The sequence below is a fragment of the Lolium rigidum genome, chromosome 6 (assembly GCF_022539505.1).
Source record: "Lolium rigidum isolate FL_2022 chromosome 6, APGP_CSIRO_Lrig_0.1, whole genome shotgun sequence".
Taxonomy (NCBI): domain Eukaryota; kingdom Viridiplantae; phylum Streptophyta; class Magnoliopsida; order Poales; family Poaceae; genus Lolium; species Lolium rigidum.
Genome location: NC_061513.1, coordinates 168,217,703 through 168,238,977, shown reverse-complemented (window position 1 = coordinate 168,238,977; position 21,275 = coordinate 168,217,703). Strand labels below are relative to the sequence as shown.

The following is a 21,275-nucleotide window of genomic DNA, read 5'->3' as shown; positions in this document are numbered from 1 at the left end:
TGAAATGCCTTGTTGCCTCTTTTCTTTTCCAAAAAAAAAACATTCATTTTTTTTTTGAGGGAAAAAAAAAACTTTGATTGGGTCTTATATTTGACGACTGCAACCCATGCGGTGCGTGATAGGCCCAGCCCACCTATTTATCAGGGAGCGTCGCGGCCGCCGTATATGGCCGAGACCTACTACTTCACTACCGTTCCGTTCCCCGCTGACCGCTCCCCGCACGCCGCCGCGTCGCAAAGCTCACCGCGCCGCCTGCGTCTGCACGGAAGCCATGGGGGAACCGAGCAAGGAGCTCCTGGACCTCCCATCGGGGCCTGAACCACCCTCCTTCATCGGTGCCGCTCTCATCCCCGTCCCCACTCCTCCTTCTTCTAACGCCCCTTTGCTTCCTATCCTGTTGGTTTCCTGCTAATAATGTTTAGGGTTTGTGTGATTTGCAGAGTCGCTGCTCGCCGGAAGAGAGCAGCACAAGGAGGAGGGCAAGCGCAAGGCGGGGCCTCCCACCGATCCGCTCCCCAAGAGCCAAGGTATCTATTCTTGTTGCTACTCCGTGCACCTCAGAAAATAGGAATATTTACTGTTCCGTATGCATGCGTTCCTGATTGTAATTTGTTTGTTTAGCCCAAGCTCATCAGAGAATTCCATGAACATGTGTGTTGTTTCACCCTAGCCCTTCCAACCCGTTAGTCAATGGCATTGTCCAGCCTGCTAGCTGTTCGTAAAATATGCTCGAACCATACTGTTATTTAGGTTTTTGCCTGACTGGAAAACTGCCTTGGCGGGGGTTTATTTTGACATAGTAGGTCCTTGTGTGAAACAATTTGTTTGAATTGGCTAACATACTTATTTTACCGAAAAGGTTCAACAAATGTGTACATGTCCAAAAGAAGAAATATACTTGCTCACTGAATATTCCTTTTAATTTGGGTGTTGCAATTCTGCTCAGTTCTCGGAAAAGTGAAGGATTTCCTGGGAGAGATGGCGAAAGCAAACGAGAAATTGCAGCTCGATGCGCAGGTAGGCTTCTAATTGGTTTTGGGTTAGATCTGTGTCCCTGCTGTTATTTGACTCCTATTTATGCTTGTGCAGAATAAACCTCCGGAGGAGTATGACATAGAAACCCTTACTGGAAACGAAAAGGAATATATTGAGATGGTAAAGTTAATCTTTGAAACATGGCAGAGCAAACATGGGGTGTAGATTGACCGCTTGCACTAACTGGTGACTGACGAGCACAATTCTGTTTTCAGGATTTGCTTCTCGGTGTTGCTGATCTTCATTCGGAGCAAGCTGTAGATGCAGCTGAAGCGACAATGAGCGGCTTCCCACCCTCAGGAAGGACATTTGCTAGCACCTCATCTGACTCGGAAGATGATAGCGATGAAGACAGTGATGATGAGCCTGACATGTCTAGCAAAGATAAATGCGACGATCCAGACAAACCTGAGGCTCATCCAGTCAAAGGGAAGAAGCCGAGTAAAAGACAGAAGATTGTTGTTCTCAACTAGGATCCTTGTCATCCTTCACAGACAAGGGCAGGAGCTGTGCTACTTCGCGAAGAAAGCTCGGCAGAATGTAGTACCCCAAGACCTGATGCTAATCAAGAGCTTATAATATACAGATATCAGGATTGCCTAATTGTTGTGTTGTGTAATGCTCAGGATCGCCTAATTTTTGTCTTGTGTAATGCTCAGGATCACCTAATTTTTGTGACATGTAATGCTTAGCGGATAAATGTTACCATGCCCCCGACTCTGGCAATACAGTGTGGCATCTATTCTGAATTGGTGTGGCCATGTCCCGTTCTTCCCAAAGATGCACATAGAACTGCAATTTTCCCTGTAGGCTGTTGTTGCTTTCCATGAATATTATCGTTCTCATGAAGTGTTGAAGTATTTAGCTAACCTTTTTAATGCAGATCATATTTCCAAGTCTTGCAATCTTACAAAGTTCCTACAGAAATCCTTTAACTTAATTGGAACATGGTCTAAATTATGGACTTGGTAGTTGGCACCTGGGCAAGCTTTGGCACCAGTGTTTTGCTTTTCTTTTTTACATATACAAGAAGAATAAAGTCACACTGAAGTTAAAATTCAACAAAGCTATAAACCATGTTTTCCTCTCAAGGCTTGTTATGTTTGTTGGATTCTATAAACGCAAGAATAGAAAAAACACATGAATTGAATCGTACCAGTCTATACTGGGGTTTATTACTCATTTTTGTACTTGCTGTTTTATTTTCCAATTACTTCTTCAATTGATAGAAAGAAAGATAGTAATAAGAATTCTCTTATCCCATTTGGAAGGATACCCATCCTTATAACTATCCATGACTGTTTTTGTCTCTAGCACGACCACTTGATAAAATGTGGAGGAAAGTAGGGGAAATGGCCGATACTACTGGAAGAATTCCTCTTTGGCTTATAGGTACTGTAACTGGTATTCCTGTGATTGGTTTAGTAGGTGTTTTCTTTTACGGTTCATATTCTGGATTGGGTTCATCTCTATAGTAATCGGAGGGACCAGATTGTAAACATGAAAAAGTAGGAGCTTAGCGGGTCCTTACCCACTTTATCTGATTAGCGCGGAAAGGACCCGCGGAATTCTTACTCTTATAACGCGACTTTAATCTTTAATATATAATCTATTCGATTCACTCTTAGAAGGAGGTATCCTGAAAATCTTTGATTTAGTTTCGAGTAATAAACTAATAAAACCTTAATCAAAACTACTCAACTAGCCTAACCTAAAAAAAAAACCAGAATTTTGTAAACATGGGTGGTTGGTCACATGAATCCTACTAATAAACACGATCAAATTAAAATCAAACCACATGAGACCACTAGAGACCTCGGTCTCGTTCTTCGTGCATAGGAATTTGAAAGGAGGTAAAAGTGCATTGTAATTTATGCGTTTTTTTCCTTTGAAACTAAGATTGTGTGAAATTTTACCGTGACATTCATTTCAAGAATTGCTTTGAGACTAAACTGATCGATCGGGTCGGTCTCCATGGACTCGTCCTACTCGTCGGATCCATAATGGGGTTCCTTTATCCGGGAAAGGATCCGGTATATCTCTTTGTGTGGTAGCCGCGACATCCCCTTCTTTTGGTGGCGCAAATGCAATCCATCGTCATCGGGCCATACTGAACAACCGTCGCTCATTTTAACAATTAGGGTTTTGGAACCCTAATATAGCTAGCGCCCGATGAGGCCATGAAGGCCATGATACTCCATTCCATAAAATAAGTCTTGGATAACTTTACATCGTTTGACTTTAGAAAAAAAATTACGGCTTATTTTAGGGAAAGAAGGTGGTATATGGAAGCGATGGAAGGTGAGGCTTTGAACCTCTTCTGGTAAGAGTCGCAGTCTGAACGGGCAGAGTGCCAGAGTCCATGGAATAATCAGGACAAACTCGGTTAGCAACAAGCAGTACCAAAGTGCATAATGATCCAAAAAAAAAATCGTATAAGCCATGAATACATATAATCAGGTCGGACACACAATTTGACCGAACAGGTTTAACCCTCCAAGAACAATTACACAGAAGAGTAACACGGCGACAAAAAGAGGCGTAAAAAACTCAGTTACAATCCGGCACGCATTCAGAATCCGGTTCGCATTGGGAACACCTGGCTCGGCGATCGGAACTGCTGGCGGCGCTGGTTGGCGGACTGCAGCGCCTGGTCGACCATGGCGGCGCGCGAGGCACGCGACAAGGGCGTGCCGCCGGCCATGGCGCGCTGGTAGGCCTCGTCGTCCTCCATGCTCCCGCCTCCTTCCAGCGCCAGGTGCACGAGGCGGCGCATGTCGTGCGACGTCAGCTCGTGCTGCTCGGTGAGCTCGGGGCCGTCGGAGCGAGCCTCGAAGCCCGACAGCAGCAGGTTCCCCTCCTCTCCCGCGAGCGCGCCGCCGCCGCGGTACGGGCGCACCGAGAACTGCGCGCCGCAGCCGTCCTCGTCTTCGTCGTCGTCCTCGTGTCCGGCGCCGGTCTGCTGCTGATAATCCTGCAGGTTCCGCGCCCCGCTCAGATCAAACTCCCCGAACTCCATGTCGCTCCCGCCCTCGTCGTCCTCCTCCTCCTCCTCTGGCTCGAACGCGTCGATGAACATGACGCGCAGGCGCAACTCCACGCCGCCGAGGCCGAGCTCGTCGGCCGCGTCGCACCGCGCCTGGAAGCGCGCCGCCGCCCTCCGCGTCTCCGTCGCGACCTCCGGGCGCAGCATCGGGTTGTCGAGCCGGGCCACGAGGTCACCGAACGCACGGTACGCGGCGCCCTGGCGGCCGAGCTCCCGGAGCGGCACGCGGCAGGCCACGTCCTCCACCGTTTCGACGTCCATGGTGCCGCCGCCGTAGTCGGTGCATTGCTCGACGAGCAGCCGGAACGTGACGACGGCGGCCTGTGAATCTGCCGCCGGGATCTCGGCGAGCAGGACCAGCTTGTCGGGTTGGCTGAGCAGGACGTGCTCGTTCACGGCGGCCATGTCTACTAGCTGCGCTTGCACGAACTGGCGGGCTTGCAAACGCTGATGAATAATGTGATTGCGAGAACTTGTCGATCTGGTTGTGCTCGTACTGAGCACATATGGCTTCCTTATATTGGCTGATTGGCAATCGAAACAAGACAGAGCTGAACTCGACTCGGACACGAATTCCCGTCCCGTCCTAGAGAGAACGACTGCTAGTCGGAATCGGAGTGCCCTGTTGGCTGGGGCCGTGGTGGTTTGACGAATCGATTTTGACATGACCGACTTAGAGCAATTTTAGTGACCTCTCTGCAGAAAAGCCTAAACCTCATGCGAAATTTCCAGTCGGGCAACACATACGCATAGCATCTGCACATATAAAACAACAATCCGGAGCTGATTCTGTCAGGTCCCTGATGGAGGACACCGACGATCAGCAGAAAAAGGAAAGGGAAAGGGAAGAACGAGCACCCCGGGCTCAGACCGTCGATTGGGGAAGGAAGGAGACAACAAATAAAGTAGAGATATTGTATTATGCTTGATCCTCCCAGCCACCCCACCTGCCCTTTATATAGATAGGGCAGGCTCAAGCTTAAGTTGCCATTACAATTCTAATAAAGCATCAGCTAAATAACAAGGAATTAAATACTAATCTTAAGGACTAATAACCACCACTTCAACAGGTGCACTCTTCTTAGCCCTTTGATCAGACAGGGACCTGACAGAGCCCTCCTCTCAAGCACAGACCTCAGGGCTGAAATTCTGGAAATGTCTGCTGAATGAATGATGCATCTTCCCAAGTTGCTTCATCTTGTGTCATTGTTTCCCAATGTATTAACCACTGTGCAATTGGCACATCATACTCTCCAGCTGAACGAGGCACAATGCGGCGTTGGAGAATTGCCAGGGGAGCAAATTTTACCTTGCCTGTGTCAGTGACCATAGGAAGAGTGGGATTCGGAACTGCTTTGGGGCCGATGTGTTTCTTCAGGTGGCTAACATGGAAGACATCATGGATTTTGCAGTTTTCCGGGAGGTGAAGTTGGTAGGAAACTGCCCCAACTTTCTTCACTATCTTGAAAGGGCCATACCATTTTGGAGCTAGCTTAGGTGGATTCTGCAGTCCTAGAGCTGTTTCCCTGTATGGTTTCATCTTGAGGTAAACAAAGTCCCCAAGCTCGAATGTTCTTTCCGTTCTCTTTGCATCAGCGTATTTCTTCATCCTCAGCTGTGCTTTGGCCAAGTTTTGTTGCAACAAGGTGACCATGTTCCCTTTTTCCAGGATCGTCGATAACCACTTCTTGCTTGTAGTTCCAATGAGTACTGGAATGTTTTGCAACAAGGGAGGTGGGTATTCATACGGGGCACTGGAAGGGACTCATGTTGATAGATGAGTGGAAGGAGCAATTATACCACCACTCAGCTGCTGGAAGCCAGTCACACCATTTTTTGGGCTGTTGAAACACCATACATCTCAGGTATTGCTCAAGGCACTGGTTCACCCTTTCGGTCTGACCATCCGATTCAGGGTGATATGCTGTGCTGTAGTTCAATTTGGTGTTGAATGTTGCAAATAGGTCCTTCCATAACTTGCTTGTGAAAATGGGATCCCTATCACTGACTATACTTGTCGGTGGTCCATGAAGCTTGATGATGTGGGACATGAACACCTCTGCCACCGTGTGGATTGTATATGGGTGGGCTAATGGGATAAAGTGGGCGTACTTGGTTAAGCGATCAACCACCACCAATATCACTTCTTTTCCTCTTGACTTGGGTAGGCCAGATATGAAGTCCATACTTATGGCGCACCATTTACGTGTTGGTACTGGTAAAGGTTGGAGTAGTCCCGGATACGGCAGCTTTTCTGTCTTTGATATTTGACATATTGGGCAGGCTGATATCTTGGTGGCGATGTCGTTCTTGAGTTTCGGCCAATAGAACACTTGTTGGATCTTGTGCAAGGTTACTTTCACTCCGGAATGGCCACCAAAGAGTGATGAATGAAATGTATCGAACACCTTTTCTCTCAGATTGGTAGAGTTGCCAATATAAATTTTACCCTTGAAGCGCAGTATGCCGGATTGCATGGTGAAATTTGCATGGCTGTTTGCATTCAGTGTCAGGTCCTGAAGAAGCCTGATGCAATGTTCATCCCCAGCATAGGAGTCTTGTACTTCTTGTAACCAAGTTGGAATGGAGACAGATATCTGCTGGCAAGCTGTCAGGTTACTATTTTCACCAATCTCTTCATCTTGAAATTGCCTTGATAATGCATACGCAACTTTGTTTTCTTTTCCTTTTTTGTATTCAATCTTGTAGTCAAATTCCAGCAGTTTCGACATTAATTTATGTTGTATCCCCTCAATAAGTCTCCGGCTTCCCAAGTATTTGAGGGCCTCGCTGATCTGTCTTGATAATGAGCTGGTTGCCCAAGAAGTAATGACGCCACTTCTTCAATGCATGGAGCACAGCTAAAGCCTCCTTCTCATAGACTGATTGTGCATTTGTTTTAGGACCCAGACATTGGCTATAAAAAGCTATAGGTCTGCCTTCTTGCATTAGTACTGCTCCCAATCCGGATTTGCATGCATCCGTTTCCAATATGAAAGGAATGGTGAAGTTTGGAAGTCTGAGCAGTGGTGGATGTGCCATTATTTGCTTAAGTTTAGCAAAAGCTTCTTCTCGAGTGGTGCCCCAAGTAAAGCTGTCCTTTTTCGGTGGTCAGTACAGTGGTTGGCACAAGTTGGCATATCCCTGGATGAATCTGCGGTAGTATCCTGTTAAGCCTAGAAATCCACGCAATTGCTTCGAGAGATTTTGGTGTCTTCCATTCCATAATATCCTTGATCTTCGAGGGTCCAGTTGCCACTCCCCGGCCTGATATGATGTGACCTAAATACTCCACTTGAAGTTGTCCAAATGTGCATTTTGTTAGCTTGGCCTTGAGCTGGTTTTCTCGGAGGATCTGTAACACCGTTGTTAGGTGCTTTTTGTGTTGCTGTGTTTGTGCTATAGACCAAGATGTCGTCGAAGAACACAAGGACAAACTTCCTGAGGTGCTTGGCGAAGATGGTATTCATTAGGTGCTGGAAGGTAGCCGGGGCATTGCTCAACCCGAAGGGCATCACACGATATTCGTAATGGCCTAAATGAGTGGAGAAGGCGAGTCTTGTGCACATCTTCTTCTTTCATTCTGATTTGATGGTATCCCGAACGCAGGTCCAGCTTGGAGAAAATTGTTGCTCCATGTAGCTCATCAAGGAGGTCTTCGATCACTGGTATTGGGAATTTGTTTTTGATGGTCAGCTCGTTTAAGCCGCGAAAATCAACACACAATCTCCAACTTTTATCCTTTTTCTTCACCAAGATAACTGGGGAGGAGAAAGGACTGTTGCTTGCTTGAATTTCTTTATTTCTCAGCATTTGAGTGATGATGGTTTCAATCGTATTTTTCTGATTGTGAGACATCCTGTAGGGTCTGATATTTGGGGGCTTGGATCCTGGCAGCGGGGGTATTGTATGATCAGACTCTGCGATGTGGAGGCAACCCTTACGGTTCAGCAAATACATCGGAGAAGGCCTGCGGTATTTCTTGGAATTCACTAGGTGTTGTTGTGGTCTCCAATTCGTTAATGTTGCTCGACCTCCTCCATGCTGTGTAAGATGTAACCAGTTGCATTGTCTTTTAGTAGTTTGGTACATTCCAGAGCTGATACCATTAAATCCTCATTTGGGACCAGATGGTCAGTGAATGTGTGAGTTTGTCCTTCTGATCCAATTGTCAAGGTCCTCTCAATGAAGTCAAATGTGACCGGATTATGCAGCTTGAACCAATTTACCCCTAGGATTGCATCAGATCCTCCAAGTTCCAACACACGGAAATCAGCTTGGAATGCTTTGCCATGGATCAGAAATTGGTGGTTATATACTATAGCATCCGAAATCAAAATCCCACCACCTGCTACTCTCACTCTTCTTGCTGGCATTGGTGTAGTGTTGATATTGTGGTCCATTACAAATTGTTTGTCCAAGAAGGTGTTGGTGCTACCTGTGTCAGCTAGAGCAATAGCTGGAACTCCATTCACATGGATGAGAAGGGATATTGTCGACTTCCCCGTTGAACCATTGTATGCTGCCGCAGAAATTTCCATCATGTTGACCTCATCTTCCCCTGGTTGTTGGACATTCTGTGCTTGTGCTTCGTGTGCTATTATGGCTGGTGCTTCTACAGCTGGGATTGCTTCCAGTAGCAAGTGTTGTATTTCTTCCTCGTTTTCTACTTCTGCAGTATCAGGATACTCTTGCATAATCAACATATTTATAGCTCGCTGCATATTTGGACACCTATGTCCAGGGACATAATTTTCTGGACAATACCAGCAGGGACGAGGAATTCTTGGTCTTGCATTGCGTACAAGGTTGTCTCTGGCCGGACCATTTCTTTGTTGATTGTCTCTTGGAGCACCATTCCTTGCGTGTACTTGTTGTGCTTGACCCATTGGCAGAGCTCTTTTCACTACCACTGCATTTGCATTGTGGTTCTTCTCATACTGTCTTGCACACCAGTAAGCTGATAGAAGGGAATCTGGGCGTTGGCATTGTACTGCGTGCCTTATATTGTCATTCAACCCACTGATGAACCTGTCAACAAAGAAGTCCAGGGGCAGGTATGCACGTCCTCGCTTCATAACCTGCATCCACGACTCATAACCATTGATGTAACTCTCCACAGTGGTGTTTTGTTTCAGCTGCTGCAACTGTTCCATTGGATCGATTGTCACTGTATCTGGGAATCTTTCGATTAGGACTTGACATAGTTCTGCCCAAGACATTTGCTGCAGATCTAATCCGGAGCTACTCAACCATATTTTTGCTTGTCCACGGATGTGTGCTACGCCCCATTTGACACGAGCTTCACCAGTAATGCCCACCAATTTGAAAATATCTTCTGTTTCCAAAATCCATGCTCTGGCGTTATCACCCTGAAAACTAGGTAGCTCCACATGTGGTGTGCGAATTTGTGGTTCTAGCTGGTAGTTGGTGTTGTTGGGATAGGTGCTATTTGGAGGGAGGTCATTTGACCGTCTTGGCTGGAGGGTATCTGGAGGTGTGGTGGGTGTGTAAGAGGTGTTTTGTCGATTGTGGTTTTGACTATAGGCTCGTGTGTCTTGTTGAACTGGGAGTATTTGGTTGTGAGGAAGATCTTGCTGGTAGTACTGAGGCTGGGAGGTTGGTGTGGTGTGTTGGCTGATGTGGTTTTGGGAAGACGAAGCAGCTTGGAGCGGTGTATGTAAAGGCTGCGGCTTTGTGTCGAACACCTTGGGTGCATGGTTGTAGTGGAAGCTGTGACGGGGCGAATTGACCCAAATTCGGTGGGAAAGGTGGTGGATTGGCGGAGTAGGGAGTGGGTAGGGGAGTTGACACCTCCGGAATGGGAGAAAGGGTGGAGCTTGGTCGAGATGGTGGCGAGTAGAACGTACGGGAGGACGCGGGAGGGGGTGCGGTGGTGATCGTACCTTCGTCCGGCGCAAGACGGTCGAGGCTGGCCTGCATGTGCGTCATCATCGCGGCCATCTGCGTCTGCAGCTGCGCCATCGTCTCCATCTGGTTCTGTACCGCGCCGATGGACGCGGCCGTCTCCGCTTGGTGCTTCTGTAGCCGGCGCCCGACGGAGCGCGCGTCGCGGTCGGCCCGCTGCTGCGAGCGCAGCGCGGCGATTTCCGCGTCGGTTGATGAGGCCGAGCGGAGGATGGGCCCGTCGCGGCTGGTGCGGGAGCCCGACCTGGAGCGGTGCGACATGGTCGCGGCGGCGCGGGACGGTCCGGCGCGCGGTGCGGTTGCTGGAGCCGCAAAGTGGGCGCTTTTGGCGCGGGGAGCAGCGGTTGGTGTCGCGGCTGGGTGGGATTGGCGTGATACGCCACGGCGGGGTGCTGCAGGAAGGGGATACGCGGCGGCGGATTGCTGCGGGATGCTAGGCGCTGGTTCAAGGAACGGGGTGCGGCGGGAGAGGCTGGAAGAGGGTTTTGGGAGGGAGGGAGGGCGCGCCGCCGGTGCGTGGCCGGAGGAACGGTGGCTCTGGTACCACTTTGTCAGGTCCCTGATGGAGGACACCGACGATCAGCAGAAAAAGGAAAGGGAAAGGGAAGAACGAGCACCCCGGGCTCAGACCGTCGATTGGGGAAGGAAGGAGACAACAAATAAAGTAGAGATATTGTATTATGCTTGATCCTCCCAGCCACCCCACCTGCCCTTTATATAGATAGGGCAGGCTCAAGCTTAAGTTGCCATTACAATTCTAATAAAGCATCAGCTAAATAACAAGGAATTAAATACTAATCTTAAGGACTAATAACCACCACTTCAACAGGTGCACTCTTCTTAGCCCTTTGATCAGACAGGGACCTGACAGATTCCGAGTATAAACACAAATGTTGACGATAGTCGGAAACATTAATAATTTTATCATACGGTGAAGGGAATCCAGCCATACAGGAAAAGAGAGATAATACACATATTTTCTAACCTCCATGTCATCCAGAAATGACACTAAAAACAGCCAACAACAGTAAAGATGATGGTCGTCTCTACACTAGTACATCCATCTTTTGCACATGGCCTACAGCATGGTTGCATTACATTGTGCGAGCCACCTACTGCAGCTCTTCTACATAGATAGATGGTACAGCATGACGATGCACCTGAAACGCTGCCAAAGGGTAGCGAAGTGGCACTGTCTTGCGCTTGTCAAAGGCCAGAAACCTCAATACTTTGCAACTTGAGCTACAATGTCTGAATATTGTTCTGGCACAAAGGATTTCACTTTCAATGCAGCCTTGCCGTCTTCACTGGGAGAATATGCTTTAATGCCAATGACTGTGGACATTGCTGCAAAGAGGTTGGGGTTCAAATCAAATGTTGATGTTATTGAACATTTGCATCATATTTGCAGTAACTAACAGAAGGGTACCTAGACAGGAAGTACATCTCACAACAGAACTTAGTGTCAGTCTTTTACTCTCAACAAGTTTAAATGTGCTAGGCTACTAGCAAGATGGCAATTTCGCATTTACAAGTAGCAAGTTAGCTTCGGTATGATTGCATTATTTAAATTTTGGTTTAAGCCCCATTATAACTAGTAAGCATGAGCCATGTCGAAGAGGCAATGGTCCTCAGATGACATGCATTGTTAGGAAAATATATATGTAGACAGATATATTTAATGAGTGTATACAACTTTCTCGGAAGCAGCATTTTATTCCCAGCAAAAAGAATATCGGTGTACTTACTCTCATGTATACGGCCATATAGAAATCTTTCGCCACGCCAATCCTCCAAAGGCCTTGACCGGATTCTTGTGCTCCGTCTAACGCCAGATTGCCACGAAAAACCAAATGCTGGTAGCAGTCATGACAGTAGAAAAGATCATCAGTTTCTTTACAATATAGTCGTATTTGTTTAAAAAAATAAATGTCCCCATGTTGCAATGTGCAGAAGTAGAACCTGTCAGACTTTTCCTTCCACGCAATTCTTGCCTCTTTTTTCTCCTTTGAGTTTCCTTTCGCCCGTTGCCATTGTTTGGGGACTGTACAACCCTTGTACCGACTGTCTGTTGCTGGGAATACAAATGCAAAGTTGAATACTCAAAACTCAAAAGTTAAAAAAAAAATTGTGTAACAGGAGGTTAATACTCCCGATTGCTTGTTGTGCATGCAATGCAAGGACCTAGACAAGTTGCGCACCTACCTATGGTGATGTGCCCTAGAGGCAATAACTATATTTTATATATTATCCCTTTTTTGTATGTCACTAATATTGACTGGCAAGTACGGGACTATATTTATGTTTATGATGTTAATCTAACTGAGCCAGGGTCATAAACCATATGAAAAACACATATGAACTGTAAACGAGCACATGTATTCATTGATAATGATTTACAGACCATAGATATGGAGATGTAAAAAAACTAATGTTTACAGCTGCACATACTCTAGCACTCCAATGTGCAAGATTGCTGCCCTGTACATGTGCACACCTAGGAGGCATTGCTACGGTTGCTGTGACCCTAGAACAATCCGCAAGTTTATTATGGCCACGAGGTGCTATAGATACTGTCAGTGTGACACTTTTTGACGGCCACAACGTGCTATAAGATAACTATTTAAACTTTTATCCGACCAGGTTTCTTCTATTCTACTCTCCTTGTGCAGCGTCTACTTGCAATAATTACTGGTGACTTTTATACAAAAGTATTGTTTTGCACTAGCATGGCTGGCCTGTAACATTACACTACTAAAACCAGAAGTGGCCACTTAGCCCCGTAAATATGGATAATGGCATGATGTGCTAAGGCTGAGCTATCTAGCATCTTCATGCTCATAAATAACATGTGCTTGACATGATAACCATACACTTTTTTCTAGCTGTCTTTATGTCGTCCTTACTATATTGTACAGATAAACATAATGTGATGCTCACTGGATGTGACATGTGTAAGACTGCAAGGACAGAAGTTTCTGTATAGCAGCTAAGAGATAACAATGTTCAAGAAACAAGCCTACCTCAATGTTTGTATCTTGCATATGAGGTTGAGTATCTGTATCACAATTTTCTGGGGGTATTCCCAGCGGGTCGCTTGCCTCTTCTGTAACAAAATATACTTTAGAACTCCATGTAAAGAAGAATGTTAAGTCGTGAAATTTGCATCCAAGTAATTTAAAGCAGCTTATACAATATCTTTACAAAAAGGTACAACATAGTAACAAAAGGAAATTAAAATCAGTTTGCAGATTTATAAGATTTTTGTAGCACTACATGTATATATTATTAATAATGAAGCACATGAAGTGTGATATATTATTAATGAAGCACATGAAGTACATGATATATACGATATACTTGAACAGGTTGTATATGTACGATATATTATTAATGAAGCACATGAAGTGTGATCCTGCTCTCTAAAGGCTGTGGTCCTATTTGACGAAGAAACTTAGCCCTAGCTAAGAACAAATCCTTGTAGCCAAATAGTAACTAAATGTTAAGTTACGAGGAATCGTTCTAGAGTACATGCCTACATGCCTTACAAACTATTAAACATAAACAGGAAGCAGAATAGGCAGAAGTAAGACCTGCCCCTCTTTTCCCTCTCCTCAATGGCTGCTTCCTCTTCCCATCCTGAGCTTGTTTTTGCTTACCAACCTTGAGTTGGCTGCTTACAGGAACTGCTGGTTTCTGGAAGTCAAAAGAAGGCAAGCATAAACCACTGAGAGCAGGAAAATATGTAATTTTCCTATATTTACGAAAATGCACAATCTAAACTCAATTCCTTGCAGCTGCCTGCAATATCAAAGACTGACTAAAAATACAATAGTGTTTAATGAAGAATTCTACCTCAATGTTTCCTTCATGAATATGAGATTCATTCTGTGGATCGATATCTTCTGGAGGTATTTCTGGTGTCTGGATTGGCTTATCTGTGAAGAAAACAAGCTTCAATGCAAGACTAGATGACTCGTCTATGTGTAAATGGCACAGAAAATGAGTTATGGGCTCACACAAAGCATATGGAACTCCAAATCTCAAACAACTGACAGAGATTTACATTTCGCTCCTACCACACTATAAAATGGTGGCAAATTTTGAATCTACATACATAGAAAGACAGACAAACTCTATGGCTACTACTTCTACAGGACTTCAATAAATTAAAGTTTTACTGAATAACATCAACATGTCACCATCTGTTACTATCTTGATGTCTGATAATAAAATTTGTAAGAGGTTACCGTTATGCTATTTCACGAAACAAGTAAAACAGTGTTAATGTAACCATGTACACATAAAGTGGTGCCTACATATAGATTAGCCCTACATGGTCTTGAGTATGCCGATGCTTCTGCATTACGGTGCCTCTTTATAGGAACGCACTTATCCTACAAAGGTCCCAAATCCTGGCTACAAACAACCGTCTGATCTCATGCAGAAAATGATATTGGATTGCCTTGCCCAAATTTGTCATTTGGGTCCAGAATAGCATGCTTATATTCTGTACAGGATATTCCTACAAACTATGCTGATTATAATATGTATTGTTTCCAAAATAGCATCATTAGGAAACTTAGCACTGATATGCCATAACAAGGTCATGAGAATACAATATCATCTTGCTTCATTAAATAGGTTTCTAACACAACATAAAGGTTGCTCTCCAGAATCTGTACTACCAACTCATTTGTTTAAGCACTTAAGTGTATATTAACATTGGAGAAAAACACCGCTATAAGCCAATAACTGCACAAGAATACCAATAGAGTAGGCCACTGACTAGTAAACAACTTTTGGACTTTGCCTGCTGTTACAACATTTCAAAGGATGTTGCTGAAAGTAAAGGGGATTAAAGAATGATAGGTTGCCTAAGAGGCGAGACAGAAGCATCGTCCCAGGTGAACTGTCCGAAGTTCATGAACAACGTTCAAATCTATACTATCGTATAAATTAGTCATGTCAACAGTTTGGTGCCATGGTTATGTAGTTTGGAAGAAAACAAAAATACGATTGGTTTCTCTCTTTTTTTGCTGAATCCAGAGTCCACGGCATTACACACAACCTGTGGAAGTCTTTTCAAGGTATAAGTTCAGCTCAAATTTGCATGGACTGTAGAGTTGGAGACTGCATTCCTATGCTTTGAATTATTTACTTAACGAGTCAAGTAAGTACTCCTACATAAGGGGCACTGTGAGCATCAACTATTACAAGTTAATCAATTTATTATCTCTCTCGTTCGTCCTCTCCAACCTATGCTCTATTCCCTAATCCCCTACTGGCCATCCTCATGGAAGTAGTTACCTAGGTTCTTTCAGAACTCCACGGAATAAAAAAAATTAAGTTGTAAACTATATACGAACAGCTATGAAGTAGAAAAAGGTGGCATAGAATAGTAATATTTGTACAAGAAACACCACCAAAGGTACAACATAACACCAAACAGATTTTAAATAAGCTGGCAAAACTTTATAAAATTATTTTTAGCATTATAAAAACATTAGCAAAAGAGGAAGGGATATAAAAAACTATTAATGTGGCACATGAAAGCACGGTTCTTATTCTCTAGACACACGTGGCACCATCCAATGATGGCGCAATCCCTGGCTAGGAACAATCCCTGTACCTAAATGTCAACTGATTCTTAATTTACAGAATCATTCTAAAGGGTGATGCACACATTAGAAATCAGTAAGTATAAATAGAAAGTAGAATAGGCCAAAGTAAGACCTGGAACTCTTTTTCCTCTCTTGGCTGGCTGCTTCTTGTTTTTTCCTTTTTGAACTGCCTTTTGCTTACCATCTATGCTCAGGGAGTGTTCATTGCTTGTATCAACTGCTCGTTTCTGGAAGTCCAAAAAAGGCAGATGTAAAAAACTTTTGCTTTATAGGCAATAAATATTTAAACTTTTTCCTACATTTAAGACAAGAATGCGCAGGAAGACACACACCTAATAAGTTATTACTTAATTTCATAAGATTATTTACAGTGGCAATTCTGAAGAACAAAAAAGTGATGTATTCCTAGGATGAACTAAGTGCCAGTCAACCAAACTGACCAGGCACAGTTTTTTACAGCAGCAATTCCGAAGGAGAATAATGCATAGTGAAAGAAGCCAACCTCCATGTTTCCATCCTGAATATGAGATTGATTGTGTGTGTCTGGAGGGATTTCCGGTGGATGGACTGGCTCGCCTGTAGAAAATATGATTTAGACCTCAACAAAGGGTAGAAAGTGATGTATAAAAAAACATACACGCTAGGAAGTCTTCTAGACCTCAACAGAAGGAAATATGATTTAGACCTAATACTTGACACATTTTACCTTACTGCGAAAACTGTATGTCACGATAGTGTGGACTAGTATGTTAGTGAGTGCTTCCTAAGTCATCTAATGATCTGAGATAACTTATGTGCATGTAAAATTGTAAATGCAACAAAATGAGATGTGGTGGTGCTGGAGGGTACAAGTTTCCCATAAAGAAAAAATGCAATTACTGCTGAACTGTGCATGTAAGGCTACTGCGAGCAAACATTACTGACGAATATGATGAAGACGTAACATTACATGAAAATAAAATCTGATCAACTAATAGAGAAAGACCATGTAATTAATCAAAGCAAATACTTCTATGTGATCACAGTTCTTTGGAGGAATGCATCCATCCTTATAGGTCCCAAGCCCTTAGAAACAAACATCTGACATCATGCACCAGATGATTCTTCTTACTACCAAAATTTGCTGTTCACTTCCAAAATAGTGTGCACAAACTTTGTGCGGAAGGTTGCTAGGAGCCACGATGTATAGTATGTCTGTCTCCAAAATAGCATAACTAGCAAATTGATATGCCGCAAGCCCACAACACAGTAGATTTCATGATAATGTACTGCAACATTGTTTCTTTAACTATTTCAGCAACGGCAAATATGAACTACCATCTCATTTCTTTAAGCATGCAAGTCCATGCTACTACTGGGAAGAAACAGTGGTACAACAAAAAAAAACGAGAGATTGTTTCTCTCTATTTTGCTGAACCTTGAGTTCCCAGGTCTGATGAGCAAAATGTTATACTCCCTCCGATTCATATTATTTGATTCAACTTTATCTAGATTCGTATATATCTAGTTAATTTTTTAGACTACACGCATGCGTATCTAGACAAGGTGGAGTCAACTAATATGGGTCGGAGGGAGTAACTCTTTTGATGGCATAAGTTCATCCCAAATTTGCAAAGAAAATAGGTACCTTGAACACGCCCGTCCCCTCCAACCCCTCCCTGTCACACAGTAGGAATCAAAGTTTGATACATGTTAGACACACTGGACTGGGGTCTATAATTGACAGTCACAATTTGTACAGGAACTCACCTGATGTTCAATATTATCATCTTCACCATGCAATGCAGACGCATTTCTACCTGGTTCGCTACCCAGCACTTCAGTCGCATCACCTTCCAAATGATGAGGAGAAGAAATTGTTTGTTCGCTACCCAGCACTTCAGTCGTATCACCTTCCAAAAGATGTGGAGAAGAAATTGTTGGTTCATGATTTTCCCTCTCAATAACTGAGTGATCCATTGGCAGATCATTTTCCTGAAGCACAAAATAAAACACAATGTGCCGTGAAGTCAATGGTTCAGAAGAAGTTCAGTAATAAACAAGTGAGAAGGTAAGAAGACTTTCAATAGCAACTACCTCCAATGAAACATTGTGTCCGCTAGATGCATCCTTTTCTTTGGCAACCTCACTATCTACGCACAAACCAAATGAAGAACTTCTTGGCTCACTTTCATCTGTTGAGACTCCATTGGGAATGTTTGTTACAGGCTCAAGAACATGATCTGGAGATTTGGTGCTTGAAGTTGGGATCTCCCTTCCAGTAGAGGCCTCACCACCCATCGAAACAACAGAATCATAAGGACTGTGCCTCGACGATTGGTTACCTGTAACAGTTCCTGGAGAATTGTCAGATTCATCGTCTTCTGAAAGATCTGCTTTATTGTTAAGAGTGTCTTTGCCAAGTATTTGTTTCTCCCATTTTGAAATTCGAGCGAGGTGGCTCCCCGATACAGATATTTCTGGAGCATGGCCACTCGTCAGATGTTTCCTTGTAGTAGTGCTGCTTACAGGCCTATCATCAGGACTGTTGAATAAGTCGGGGAGAGAAACTTTTCCTATGCTTATTTCTTTAATGTTTAACGTCTTCCGTATTAGATTTTCCTCTTCGTCTTCATCCAAATTTTTGAATGCTGACAATAATTCATCCAAAGCACCTTTACCCTTCTCAGGAAATGAATCTGTAGAGGGGAAATTATATTAAGAAAAAGTAGGTTGAAATAGTTGCAACAGATTTGAGGAGGGTTGTTTAACCTTGTCTCGCTGGGACATCTGGTATATCACATTGGCTAGAACTTGAAGGAACGGGCAGCTTGGTTCTTTCAGGAACTGAAGGAGACATGTCGTCTTGAGTGGACTGAGATTCTGTTATAGTTTCTGTCTGTGAAGGGGCTTCAATAACATCTGGGGTATCCATGCCCGCACTAAAGTTGTAAGAATAGACTGATTTTCTCCTGACAGTTAAGAAAGCAAAGCATGGGTCAATTCCCTTTTATGATAAACGCTTCCAGGAGTATGACAAGTTGGTAACAACAAATACCATTTGTAAAGTGATGACAGGTTTAGAGGAACTAGTCCCTCCATTCCATATTAGTCAACTAATATGGAACGGAGGGAGTAGCTAATAAAGCAGACTTTCTTATACTTACTGAGGTCTTCAATCAGTGGCTATTATAACTCATAAGCAACAGAAAAATGATAAGTATGTAAATAAATCCAAATTAAAACAGGAGGCTATGGGTAAGGCTTAACTATGGCATACAAATGGTTCTAAGGTCACATTATATATGAATAGTCTCTTTTTATTTATAAAAAAAGATTAATATAAGTTAGAAGGAGTCGTTCATGTTCATGAGATAAGACATGGAATGAAAAAGGCAGCATACCTTGCCATACCAGGCCGCTTCTTGGGTGGTTCCATAGGGCGATGATGATCTGCTGTTTCGGTTGGAACCTCGCCTCTTAGCTTTTTCATTTCCTTGTCAGCTTCTGCATTCGCGATATGTTAGAGCGCTACTTTCATTTACAGTACTTAGTAGCACCATTAGAAGGCAGTGGTAGGGTTACCTTCAAGCTGATCCAAGGTTGAGAAGTACTCGTCCGGATCCTCGATGCTTGACAACTTAGAGAAGTCGACGTTTTGCAGAGGGTTGCTGCAGAAGAGTAGCACCAAACCAAGTTATTGGAACTCCATTCACACACAGCTCACTAGAGCAGAATACGGCTGGCTTATGAACATATCGTTCCATAAGCTGTGATATCCGAAAGTAATAGCTCGGAACAAGCAAAAGTGAATTGCCTTTCGGGGGGCTTGAGGGAGAATCGAGCCCGCTTGCGGTCCAGCCCAGGCCTTCTGCCCTGCTGGCCGTTCACAGCCAGTCCGTCGTCCTGATAGAGCTTGTGGATGTCGCCCCGCTCCTTCAAGACGTGCCTGGCCTGCTCCATCAGCTCCTTGGATCGTTTCTGCACCGGAGCAGACGCTTTGAGATTAGCTAGCTCCAGCAATCACTGAGACTGCGGTAGGCAGTAAGGGAAAGGAAACCCTCGGTCCAGAACGGGATCGAACTAGGAATGAATCCAACCAAGAAAGCGCAAGCGCAAGCAAGCAAGCGCGTGGGTTCCCGAGGCGAGGGTCGCGTACCAGCGGTCCGTCGAGGAGTGCCCTGGAGGGGGATGCGGCGGCGGCGGCGGGGCCAAGGGTCCGGAGGAGGAGGGAGGTCGCGGAGGTGGCGGCGCTGAGGGGGTCACCCGCGGCGTCGACAGAGGCCATGCGCAGGCGGCGCAAAGCCTGGATCTCGCCGCCGGCGGGGCGGCAGTTGGGGCCGTGGGGGCGAGAGGAGTGCTCAGGTGCGGCGTGGGTTGGGGAATTGGGGGAATTCAAAAACCGAAACGGGGAGCGGCGCTGCGCTGGAGACTGGGAGTGCGAGGGCGACGGGGGGGGGCTTGGTTGTTGGGTTGTTTGGGCGCTGCGCTGAGAGCATGTAGGAGCAGCTGCAGCTAATTTGGGTCATGTTATCTCGGCCACGTTTGATAGCCTGAGTGAGATGAAACACGTTCCGGGTAAAAAAAAAAACACTTTGTTTAGTAGCATGTGAAGCCCATTTTTCTGCATCGAGGGAAGACAGACCTCGTTGTTTGGTACTTTGGTGTTGTTCTTTTTCCCCACGAGGGTGACTCGAGGGTTTATATCGAACTCTCGGGAAACTGAGCAAAGAGTATTCTCTTCTCTCTTTTTCTAGCAATCCTGTAAAGTAAAATAAAGTTGTGTGTCCTCAACTTCATTGTGTGTTGTCAAGCACAAAGTTTCGTGTAAGTAAATAAAACACAAGTAAAAATAAAACGAGTAAAACTAGATAAAATATAGTAACTAAGTAAAAAAAATAAGTGTAAAGGGGTTGATTCTTTTTGATGTTTTGGATGCAAATAAGAAAAAAATGTATTTTCGAATTAAAATAGTGCAACAAATAGAAAACAAGATAAAAGCAATATAAATGTGTTTCTTATGATAAAAAGTGGACCGGGGTTCATGGATTCACTTGGCTATTCTCTCTTTTAAGTTGTAGTGGACATATATTAATTCATCAATGAGATATAAAGATGCAAAATAATAATATGAGTAAGATACACATTCATATGGGCATCACATCCTAACATAGAGATGATGCAACACATCTCTCTTATACTCCACAAAAAAGGGAAAACTCCATGCAATCTTGTATTAAGAATTATTAACAGAGCATAGCCATAAGTACTTTGACATGATGTTTGAATATCAAATATGCTACCTTGATCAAACAAGATCATCACTTTTGTCACGTGACGAACATAGCACATGCATTCACTTTAACCCTAGCGAGGTAGCAAAAGAAAAAGGCAAAGCCATAATAGATTATGAATTTGTTGTCACTATTGAATCACTAAAACCATGCTACTCCATCTAATACACACATCATCCTACACACGCTCTTGCATAGATGTTAGATCAGAACAAATACTTAAGAACGGGGTACATAATATGCATCTATCAATACATCTTACACATAATACGATCAGATCTCATAGCATAATATCATAGAATAAGGATCCCCACATAGGTACTACAAATATGACCATAATCATGTGAGGCAGCTCATATGGAACTAATA

At 44.2% G+C, this 21,275-nt stretch overlaps 3 protein-coding genes across 6 annotated transcripts; 1 reads left to right on the top strand and 2 right to left on the bottom strand.

Moving 5' to 3' along the window:
* Positions 1–208: 208 nt before the first annotated feature.
* LOC124667834 lies at positions 209–1,752 on the top strand. The gene is made up of 5 exons (XM_047205076.1): positions 209–335; positions 441–527; positions 947–1,017; positions 1,090–1,155; positions 1,251–1,752. The coding sequence occupies exons 1-5, from the start codon at positions 272–274 to the stop codon at positions 1,506–1,508; spliced, it is 546 nt and encodes a 181-aa protein (XP_047061032.1). The 5' UTR covers positions 209–271; the 3' UTR covers positions 1,509–1,752.
* Positions 1,753–3,607: 1,855 nt separating this feature from the next.
* On the bottom strand, positions 3,608–4,486 carry LOC124663527. The gene has a single exon (XM_047201219.1). The coding sequence runs from the start codon at positions 4,484–4,486 to the stop codon at positions 3,608–3,610; it is 879 nt and encodes a 292-aa protein (XP_047057175.1).
* Positions 4,487–10,890: 6,404 nt separating this feature from the next.
* On the bottom strand, positions 10,891–19,944 carry LOC124660429 (centromere protein C-like). Of its 4 annotated transcripts, XM_047198242.1 has the most exons (16): positions 19,772–19,944; positions 19,430–19,593; positions 19,198–19,283; positions 19,017–19,119; positions 18,385–18,584; positions 17,710–18,311; positions 17,383–17,607; positions 17,261–17,291; positions 16,136–16,209; positions 15,746–15,860; positions 13,865–13,947; positions 13,603–13,705; positions 13,033–13,115; positions 11,972–12,083; positions 11,758–11,865; positions 10,891–11,356 (listed from the first exon to the last, which is right to left on the bottom strand). In XM_047198242.1, the coding sequence occupies exons 1-16, from the start codon at positions 19,898–19,900 to the stop codon at positions 11,232–11,234; spliced, it is 2,343 nt and encodes a 780-aa protein (XP_047054198.1). In that variant the 5' UTR covers positions 19,901–19,944; the 3' UTR covers positions 10,891–11,231. The 4 variants fall into 4 exon arrangements, with proteins under 4 accessions (XP_047054198.1, XP_047054195.1, XP_047054196.1 ...); XM_047198239.1 differs by lacking the exons at positions 19,430–19,593; positions 19,772–19,944 and having other exon boundaries at positions 11,972–12,077; positions 19,198–19,315; XM_047198240.1 differs by lacking the exons at positions 19,430–19,593; positions 19,772–19,944 and having other exon boundaries at positions 13,033–13,067; positions 19,198–19,315.
* Between the last annotated feature and the right edge of the window lie 1,331 nt (positions 19,945–21,275).